Source organism: Chionomys nivalis, chromosome 4 (genome assembly GCF_950005125.1).
Source record: "Chionomys nivalis chromosome 4, mChiNiv1.1, whole genome shotgun sequence".
Classification (NCBI taxonomy): domain Eukaryota; kingdom Metazoa; phylum Chordata; class Mammalia; order Rodentia; family Cricetidae; genus Chionomys; species Chionomys nivalis.
The window spans coordinates 65,933,193-65,944,005 of NC_080089.1; the positions used below are offsets into that span (position 1 = coordinate 65,933,193).

The following is a 10,813-nucleotide window of genomic DNA, read 5'->3' on the forward strand; positions in this document are numbered from 1 at the left end:
AGACTCATAGTAGTTAAAAACATGGTTTATATTTATAAGTTTCTAAGTAAGAAGTTCATTCAACGATTGCCACAGATTTCAAGATAAGACTGCAATGAACAGTGTTCTAGTCCCAATGGTATCTATTCTTACCCACAACAGACTGTTATATAAAATCTCAGAGCATCTTGAGAGGTCTTGGCACAAGACAAATCCAGGTAAGATGAACAAGCTGTTAACTGTAGTTGATACTATTCTCAGCATTCTCAACTGTCAATCAAGGTAAGATTCAGCACAAGCACACCCTCCCAGTACCAGCCCCCACTGAGAATCTATCAAAGTACTTCCTCCTCAGCCATCTGTCCAGGAAAGCGCTATGAAAACACCTAGAGCATTTGCGCTCCTGTCTGAAAAGGATGTGAATAAGGCAAACACTGACAGACTGTACAACACATATTCTCCACTGCAAAGCTGCCGACCAAATCCCTTCTCAAGCCCGGGCTGAACAAACACATTTACAGAGGTTTGAAAGTACAGCTTAACTAAAGACTGTTTTTTTTCAACACAGATGTATGTTGAAGAAGTGCTCAAAAGGAAAGAAAAAATGTTAAGGGAAAATCCAAATATAAATGATTACCTGAGAGAAAAGGACTCAAATTTTAAAATAAGAATTTAAATTACTCAGCCACTAACTATTCATTTTTTGCTAACTGTTCTACAAATACTATAAAGTTGTTAGCATCTCTAAATCTAGCTTGAAAGAGCACAAACAAATTTTTCATATTCGCGCACAGAAATAAACTGCATAAATCCCAATGAGGAAGCCTGCAATATGGTTCAGCAGGTAAAAGGCACATGCCATCAAGCCTTATGACCTTAGATCACTAAAGAGAGAAACAACTCTTGAAACTTATTTTCTAATCTCCAGTGCTTCAAACACACACACACACACACACACACACACACACACACGCTAAATTTCAATGAGGAAAAAGTAGAATGTTGTAAAATCTTACTACTAATGGTATCAATGTAAAGAATGGTTATAATTATCTTGAGGGTAAATGAATTCCAGGAAAACAAAAAGTTCTAATTCCTCGCCTAGCCCATCCTTTACCTCTGCTTAGGCTATGCAGAATGTTCTTAATATATTCAGTATATTGCTTAGAAAATAACGTTTGATCACAACAGAACCTTTCAGCTTCAGCCTTGTCAAACACACGGAGCGCGTGGTGGGTTCCAGGGCTTTCACATCCACTACCAATCATTTAGAGGTTGTGGGAACAGGCTGGGCCTGCTTTAGGTTCTGGGGCTGCAGCAGGGAAGAACATTATCAACGTGATAACTAAGACAATTAGACTTAGGCCTTACAAACAGGACTGAAAGACAATTCAAATTCCCTGGACGTGGTGGTGCACACCTTTAATCCCAGAACTTGGGAGGCAGACGCAGGTGGATCTTTGTGAGTTCAAGGCCAGCCTGGTCTACAGAGTCAGTTCCAGGACAGACAAAGATATACAGAGAAACCCCTCGAAAAACCAAAACAAAACAAAAACTAACATTTCCATCTGCCGGTCTATATGCCCACACTGTCAGAAGACTACAAATTCTTATGTTAACAAGGTCTTAAATGGCCAATTTGTTACAGTCTAGCTCAGTTTACTGGCTAACATATTAGGAAGGGAAGGCTACAAAAAGCATTCTGGGAAGTAAATGTACTTCATCTACATTTATTCTCAACATGAAGTTAGAGATCATTTCATATCTACATGAAAAACCTCATCAAGCAAGCATTTTCTGAGTATATCACTGAAGACATCTAGTAAACACACCACAAGATGCTACTTAAAAGTAATCCATTCAACCTCATGAACTAAATAACAACCTATTTAGAAAATTCAGTCCAAGGGACAAACTAGTCATATTTAAAAGTAGGCTGAGAGAAAGAGGATACAAAATAACCCATTACTCCACCAAGGTGGCTTCTTACCTTTATCACAAACTGATCAAGCCATTACAAATTTATTACCCTGAACAAAGAACTAGTCAGCACCTCATCCTACTAAAAGGGCCTTTAAAAAAATAAAATAAAGGTTTATTTTCAATAACCTTTGCAAACAAAACTGCAGTCCAAGTCAATTGCTCCTTTTTCTCGACTAGAGTGATACAAAGTGATACTGCGCTGGAAATTTAGAATTCCCACATAACTTTTAGAAAAACAGCTCCAAAGCAAACAGTACTTTGAAAACCTAAAGTTCAGGTACTTGGCTTTCCTTAGTTTAAAACAGTTGTGTTTAGGGTATTTTTTAAAGCACTTTGTGTTTTTGTTTTGGGTTTGTTTGTTGGTTTTGGGTTTTGGGGATTTTTTTTGTTTTGTTTTTTGAGACAAGGTTTCTCTGTGTAGTCCTGGCTTTCCTGGAACTAGCTCTGTAGACCATGCTGGACTCAGAACTAGCCCGCCTCTCCCTCCCTGCTAGGATTAAAGGTGAGCACTGCCACCACCACCTAGCAAGTACTTCACGTTTCAGCCCTGTCTTTTGTCACTGGTTAAACTTTCTACTTAAAAAAAAAAAAAAAAGAAGAAGAAGAAATGCCCAAGCCTCTAGCTTCTGAAAATAACATCTGGTATGGGCACATAACACAAGGCTTGAGAGACTGGCCCAGTTTTGATTTAAACTTTAGTAATTTAAAACCAGAATGCCCTTAGCCACAATTAGGCATAAATCAGGTTTTACCTTATTAGGAGATTTGCTATTTTCAACATTTATCTTTAACCACTAAATGGATTTATCTTCTAACACCAGAGAATTTCCTGACTTTCCAACTAGGTTAAAATAACCTCTTTTGAGTGCAAGGGACCACCAGACCCCACGTACTTGAAATTTCAATCTCTACAAATAGATCCCTATTGCCAGCTTCATGAATTTATCTAATTTTGTAACGCCAAGTTTGATAAGAACAGGTGTCCCTAACCATTTTACTTACGAGATCTCAAAGTAGGCTCTTGAACCTTAAGATCTCAGTGGTCCCTTTTCAAGGGATCCAGAAGGTCAAAGGTATTTTCGTGGATATTAAGATAGACAGATAGATAGATGGATGGGCGACAGAAAAAAAGGAAGAGATGTTGCTATATTACTTTGAATGTTTCCTTTCGATCTCTCAAGAGCACAAAGTGAAGTTTTCTCTATAATACATGAGGTGTGATAGCTCAAGAGACTCCATACAGAAGCAGATGTGAGAGTTCAGCTGTCTTCCAGTAAGATAAAATTGCAAAAACATAAATGCTTAAGAAACTACTCTTCCCATTCAATTTTTGTTCTGAGAAAGTTTTGCATAAACTTTCATTTCTGTTAAGTATTAGGTCTGTTATTGTTACTTCTAATTAAATCAGTAAATATTTACAGTTCTAAGTCAATTTCTAATATGGTGATTATTAATAGATAAAAGCCACAAAATAATCTGGGTTCTGAAAAATGTTGAGACTATAAAGGGATCTTGCAAACAAAAGTTCTATGAAGTACTGGAGCATACAGTTACATACCACAGTGCCTTCTGTGGCTAAGAAGCTCAGGTTAGTTCTTTAGTATCACTATTCCTTAACCCCTAATCTTGCTGAGTTCTTATCTCCTTGTAACACAATTCATTATAAAGCCAATCTGTATGGTTCCATTTAGTGGCTTTAGACGTTTAATTTTCAGAGTCCTATTTATAAAACTGCTCAAGTCTGTGATGTCATAAATTATACAGCATCAGTTCCTCAAGCTTCTCTCTCTGTCTCTCTCTATCACACACACACACACACACACACAAAACCTTGCTCATCCTAACAAAGACTTGAGAAGTAATGGCAAAGCACTGCCCTTTTTCCAGAGGACATAATGAAACTGACACTCAAGGAAACAGAAGTGCTGGTCCAAGGAGATACTGCCCACTAGAGTCCAGGCTGTTGATCTTTTGCAATCAGCTTGGCTGTATCACTGGGGTATAACTACAAGCTCCCAATGAAAATAAGGCTCGGGCATTACTTTTATTGTCCAGGTGTCAAAACAGGAATTTTCTCCCTCCTCAGTAAGAGTCTAATCAGACTCAATACCAGTCAGAGCTACCTTTCTAATCGCCTACCGAAAGCAATTCTGGAGAGTTTGAAGAAAAAACTCAGGACACATAACACTTCAAGAAAATGAGTTAGTGCCGGGCGGTGGTGGCGCACGCCTTTAATCCCAGCACTCGGGAGGCAGAGGCAGGCGGATCTCTGTGAGTTCGAGACCAGCCTGGTCTACAAGAGCTAGTTCCAGGACAGGCTCCAAAACCACAGAGAAACCCTGTCTCGAAAAACCAAAAAAAAAAGAAAATGAGTTAGTTAAGGGAATCACAGATTTACCAATCATTTAATTACTGAAACTACAGGCAAGCAAGAACAAGATCAAGCTTACTCCTTTAACACTTGGCTGTACCAATGAAGGGATGCCAAAAGGTTAAAATGGGAGGCCCACATGAAATGGGGTTGGACAGAAGAAAACACCCACAGAGTTGTGAAACTAGCTTTATTGGTCCTACAAATGCAAGTGATTAGACCCACCCTTCCAAAGCAGGGTCAGAGGCAACCATTTGTCGTGCCCAGTAAAGATGCCACCCTCTGCCAGGGACAGAGATCACCCTTCCATTACTAATTCTTTCCTGTTGTCAGCACGAACCTCCCAGCTGTGCTTCATTTCAGTGCACTGAATTCCTCGGGAGAGGCCTGCTTTGCTGCATCTCTTCTCCCCAGTCAAATGGACTCCCTGACTGACAGAGGCAAGACTGACTCACGACAGGATATCTGCCACTTGCATAATTCTTGTCTTTTTTTAGACCCATGTGCACAATGAAGCCATTTCTAAGTTTGATGTGATCTTACATAGGAGGAAAAAGAGAGAATCAGGTTGTTCTGACACAGCCACCTCTGAATCCCTGTAGCTGACCACAGATGAACAAGAGGAAGTGCCCCATTCCTTGTGAGGTGTATGCTTTTCTTAGTGGTTGTGTGTGTGTGTGTGCATGTGTGTGTATGTGTGTGAAATCTCTCGAGTAAAACTCAGCTATAACTAATTAGCTAACACACCACCAGTCCACGTGTGATACACTTTTGTTATGTTCCAACATAACAAAACATAACATTCTGTTAAAAACGCATTTACAGAAAAGAATCCATTTACAAAAGTTCCTGCATTCCCACAAAGAACTGCAATATTGGCCCACATGGTAGCACATGCTATAATCCCAGCACTCCAAGGACTGAGGCAGAAAAATTACGAATTCTAGGTCGCCCCAGGCCATAATAGAGACCCAGCCTTGCAAACCAAAGGAACTGTTACTACGCCCGGTGAAACCAATCAACTGGTTAATTTTTAAAGTCTTCATGCAGGAAAAAGACACCTGACTTTTACAAGTCACCAAGTCTTGGAGCTCCGGAAAACTACAGTTACTTCTATTCCAAATCCTAGAAGACAGCTTTCTTTGTGCTACCCCGTATGTTTTGCTTCAAAAACAATCACAATCGAAGAAGTAATCTGTCAAAAGTATTAAAGCAGTCTCTCACTCCCGAGCTCCAGGAAACCCAGAAGAAACCACTCACTCTGCTGAACCGTACCACCGTCTTCGGGCATTGAAAACAAACTTGATTCCTGATGTTCACTATCCACATTTTAAACTACGGCTCACGCTGCCAGGGACGATCTTAAAAGCTCATAAACAAAGACCAGCGACTGCACCAGGGCCCTACCAGGAAGTAATCAAAGCGGGGTGGCCGGTCCGACCTTAAGTCCCGGCAGACAATGAGAGGGCACCGGGGCTTCCGAGGAGCCAGAAGGAGTTAACACTTAAGCAACCCAAAATCGTAGCATAAACCTAAGTGTTTTACAGCACACACAACCGTGTGCTTGTTCCCAACGCACTCCTGACCAACACGAAAGTCCGTCTCGGAACAATCTTCGAAAGGCAAAAAACTCGAACTGCCCTTTCCCCAGCAGCTAGTGGCTGCCTTCTCCCCCGAGCTTTCGGAGCCCTCAGCCTGTCTCAAACTTCACCCTCCCAAGCTGAGGCAAGATTCAGAGATCAGCCGCCCCCAGCGCGGTCGACTCACGAAGTGCGGGGGAGGTGGGGGCAGGAGCCTGTGGGAACGGGGGGAGGGCGGGGGAGACGCAGCCCGAAGGGGCCCGCGCGCCCGGCAGTCCAGACAAAGCTGCGCCCACAGAGCGGCGCTTTTCCTGTCCGGCCCACGGGGGACCGCGAGCCCGGACCCACCACACGCAGGACTAGCCCTTATGTTCGCGGAGGCTTGGGGTGCGGGCCGCCGCGTCATCCCTACCGCTGCGCGCTCGCCTCGGGCCCCCGCGGGCCTTTCCTCTGCCGGCCCGGCCGTCGGGCCGCGCGAAACAAAGGAGCCGCCGCCGCGCCCGCCGCGTCGCGTCCCCCTCAACCCCGCGCGCCCGGCCCGCTCCCCGCAGCCTCCCCCGAGGCCGCGCGCCACCTGCCCGCGGCCCTTCGACGGCAAGGCCCGGACCAGAGCCGGGACCTCGGGTGCGCGGCCGGCCAGCTCCGGGGCCGCACTCACCGCTGCAGCACCAGGACGACGGGGAGCCGTTGGGGAACTTGGCTGAGTCCGGGGCGATGCAGACGCTGGAGCTGAGGTGCGGACACTCCATGGCCACGAGGACGGCGGCGGGGACGGCCGAAGCTGTGGGGCGGAGGGACTTCGGAGGCTCCGTCTGGGGTCGCTCCTAGCCCGGCGCTGGGCAGACGGTGGCTGCTTCGTCCCGAGCCTTTGCGTCAAAGAAAGCAAGGGCTTCCGGGCGCCGGGTTTTGCCACCCGCCGTCTCCCGGCGCCCCGCTCCGGAGAATGTGGAAATCCGGACTCCTGGTTCTGCCGCCGCCCGGCTACAGCAAGCTTCCGCCTTCTCCGAGTGGCCCCGCCCACCAGACTGGTCACGCCCCCAAGCCCGGGCCCGCCCCGCCTCCGTGTTAGCCGGTGGGCGGGGCCTTGGCTCTCACCGTTCGCGGGAGGAGTGTTCCACCCGGCTGTAAAGTGACTTTCCCAACTGCACCGAGCTGCTGGCGGCAGCTTCTTGGGACCCCGCAAGTGTGGGTTCTCCGCCTGGGAAAACCGCTGCGTCTACTGCAGTGAATCTGGCAGGCTTAGAAAGAGAAGATGTAGCCATACTGCAACGTACAGAAAATGAACAACCCTCCAACCGACAAGCATTGAAGCCCCATTTTACACAGGAAGAAACAGATGAGGGTGCTTGTGGAGTGGCCCTCGGTGGCCCAGCCGGCTACAGGGAGCCCAGAACAGTTCTGACTATTTGTGTAACAGGTTGCGGTTCAGAACCATTCTGGGTTCTTAACTGTAGCCTGAGCGCGTCATCTGGCTACTGCCTGGCTGGGCCCGCAGGACTGCCGGTGTACCTGGGTGTAGCACTGCTATTATGACTCACTGTTATTTCGTGTCCATTGTGAGACTTCTCATACCTGTCCCTCTCGAAGTTGAGAGAAGGAACAATCTGGTTTGCTGTACAAGGTTCGGGTTACCAGGTGATTTAAAAAAAAAAAAAAGGCAGTGTAATATTCGTTAGACTCCCACCACCGTCTCCCAGACAGTCACTTTGCATACCATACCTTGTTCAAGCTTCAAAACACCCTCCCACGCTGCTGCTGCGGTCCCCCGTTTTTACTGCCAGTGAGATGGAGAGTATGGCCTACTCTGGGAGGGTTGTACCCCAGCTCCAGATCTCTCTTTATTTTATTTATTTATTTATTTATTTATTTTGGTTTTTTTCGAGACAGGGTTTCTCTGTGGCTTTGGAGCCTGTCCTGGAACTCCCCTTTGTAGACCAGGCTGGCTTCGAACTCACAGAGATCCGCCTGCCTCTGCCTCCCGAGTGCTGGGATTAACAGATCTCTCTTTAGAAAGATAGAAAGGACAAGCTTCTTTAGGGAGAAAGCCTGTGATTTTCACTGCCTTGGTTTTGAGGATGTCTGGGGCTCTCAGAAACCTAGCCTCTAAAGTTGGGGGGGGGGTTGGTTTTTTGTTTTGTTTTACCTGGTGAAAGAGCCGCAAGGGAGAGGAAAGACTGATGTAGCAATTCTTTTTTTTTTTTTTTTTTTTTTTTTTTTTTTTTTTTTGGGTTTTCGAGACAGGGTTTCTCTAATGTAGCAATTCTTCAAGCACGAAAAACAAAGGTCAGGAAATGATTAACCGGCTGGGCCAGATAGTGGTTACTTAGCTCAGGGCATCTCGCCGAAGAACATGCCTCTAGGACCCCCAAAGTCACTTCGTACTCGCTACTCCACGCTGCAGCCTTCTGCCTGATGGTGTCCATTCCTCTAGGGCATTCTGCCCACGGAGGTATTTCAAATTCCTCAGTCAACGCTCCTTTGCCATTTTCCCAAGCTGAATAAATATTACTGTTAAAAACAAGTCTCGGACCTGCTTTGACAATGAGGAGTTATGGAAAGTGAGGTGCCTACTGTGTACTCAGAGGTTAGCTCCGCTGGCTACTTGATGGCGAACCTGAGGTAGTCCTCTCCCGTCTTTTTTCCTCTCCTACCCTCTGGAAAAACAATACTTATCTGCGTGAACTCCTACCCTGTAGTAATCAGCAGAAAAGGTTTGCTTTTCTTTTTTTAAACCAGGTGGAGGCTGCTTCCTTGGGAAGAGAGGGGAGAATAAACAAAATCTGACCCCTATTCAATCTCCTCCACCTGTTTATCTGAAAAGTCTGGCTCTAGCAATGCTCTCTGTGTCCTTCTGGGCACTCACCCTCATACAGCATCCACAGCCCCTCATTTAGTATGGAGCATGCGCCTTTCCCATGCTGCCTTTCATACCAGCATGTCATGCCATGTTCTTTTCAACCTGGGAGAAATTGTTTGCTAATCCCCTAGACCTCAGTTTTAACATCACTTCCTACCTCCTACCAGAGGCCTTTCCTGACCCTGCCCCAGCCGCAGGTTACCTCCCAGGGTGTCATGCCCTTGACTGCCCCTACAGTGCCTTTTAAAAACACGCTCCTTGGATGTAATTATTTGTTTAATGTCTGTCTTCCCCTTGGAGGTCCATAAGAGTAGCAAACAAGTCTGTCTGGTTTCCTGCTTTATTTCTAACAAAATATGTAGAGCCTGGAGCTTATCCAATACATAAGTTTCCGTGGATGAATGGAAGGGATGGGCCTGCAAGATCTGTGGACCCAATCAATGTAGAGGCGATGTTACGAATCTCAGAAAATAACTAAATTAGCATTCAGTTCTGTTTATAATTTTCAAAGGAATGTTAAAAGTAGCTTTTAAGGTGTAAACTGCTTAAGAAACAATGTTAGAATTTTTGTTAGTGTTTCTCTCAATCAGAATTTTTAAAAAAAAAAAGATCACTCTTGGAGCTGAAGCCCTAATTTAGTCACCTCTGATAACAGTTGTCCCTCAGAGGACAGATTCTAACAGGTAATTCAAAGAAACTGGGGAGAGGAGCATTCACCAATATCCTAAAACTTTTTTCCTGTGGAAGTTCTCACAGAAAACTGAAATAAAACCACAGTGAGTAAATGTGTTAAATTCGGGGAGACCACAGGGCACACTGAGAAATCTGCCTTTTCAAGCCACTGGGGTCAGCAGCTGCTTTTAATACAATGTTCGCTTCTTCTTCTTGGCTGGCATCCCTTTGGCACCAAAGAACACCAAAGGCTTACATGCCAACACCCCGAAGGTGATGTGCCAGTCTCCAGCTCCCCTCACAACCCCCCACCCCTGCTCTGCTATGCTTGGCAGCTGCCAGGATGCCTGAAAAGATGCACGCGAAGCGGGGTTTCAGTTTAAAACCCACCAGAAGGGCAGGCCCGTTTTTAAAGTGTGCATGTTGTACAGCGGAACCCTGCACAATTTCAATAGGCTGTCTTTATAAAGACTGTGTATATGCACTGGGAAGAGAGGAAATGGAGGGGGATCTAGCTTCATGGGAACTATGGTCAGGGAGAGGTCTGAGACCTCCCTAAAAACATTAGATTTGTGACATCTTGAATGTATGGCCCTCACTTACCAAGTATCAAGATTGATTGGGTTCTGGGGAAAACTAGGTTTAACTATCCCTGCACAGGCAAGGCTCCCTGGAAATACACAACACACTGGTTTAATTATTTACCCTAGTAATCTTTGTAGAAGCAAAGCCTCTTTGGAAAAGCAAAGTCAGACCACTGGAGACTAGGAAGTATTGTCAAACTGGGAGAGGGCAGCGTGTGAGAACTCTTCCAGCACAGAGCCTCATTTTCCTTAGCCGTTATTGGACGTCCTTGCTTGTCTATCTGTAACCCCCTTCTGAAAACACAGACCTTGCCAGTCCTTGTGTGTTGCCTGATTCTTAATTGTTGGGAATACAGCCGACCCTCGGGACACAGCAGGCCTTCCCTGCCTATTCAATGACTGACTACAGGAAGAGTAATGAGAACAGCCAGTATCAGGTAGAGTCTGCCGTGTTCAGACCACTTCCCCAAACAGAGTGGGCTGGGCTGGCTCAGGTTAGCCTACCCTCACTTCACCTGAGGGGAATACCGGTGGGGTCACTGTCTCCACTTCTTTCCATTCATCCTCTCTGCTCAGAATTCTTCCCTGGCTTCCACATCTACAGGAGCCAAGTCCCAACTCTTGCTGACAGCATCACCTGTCCTCTCTCTGGTCCTTAAGATCTTTTTTTTTTTTAAATTATTGTTCCAGCAGTTCCAAAAATAGCCCCTCATTATACAAAATGTGTTTCCTCACTCCTGTGTCCTCCCCCACCTCATCCTCTTCCACCTGCTACCTCCCCCTCCTT

General features: G+C 45.7%; 1 protein-coding gene across 5 annotated transcripts in view; it reads right to left on the minus strand.

The window, feature by feature from the left end:
• The window catches only part of Usp3 (ubiquitin specific peptidase 3), a 76,536-nt gene extending 69,665 nt beyond the window's left edge, over positions 1-6,871 (minus strand). For 2 of the 5 annotated variants that reach the window (XM_057766711.1, XM_057766710.1), the window contains exon 1: positions 6,326-6,871. In XM_057766711.1, coding sequence (XP_057622694.1) covers positions 6,326-6,662 — 337 coding nt within the window. In that variant the 5' untranslated portion in view covers positions 6,663-6,871. Of the gene's footprint in view, positions 1-5,593; positions 5,646-6,325 lie in introns of those variants that run through there. The other 3 variants (XM_057766714.1, XM_057766712.1, XM_057766713.1) reach the window with 3 other exon arrangements.
• Positions 6,872-10,813: the final 3,942 nt, after the last annotated feature.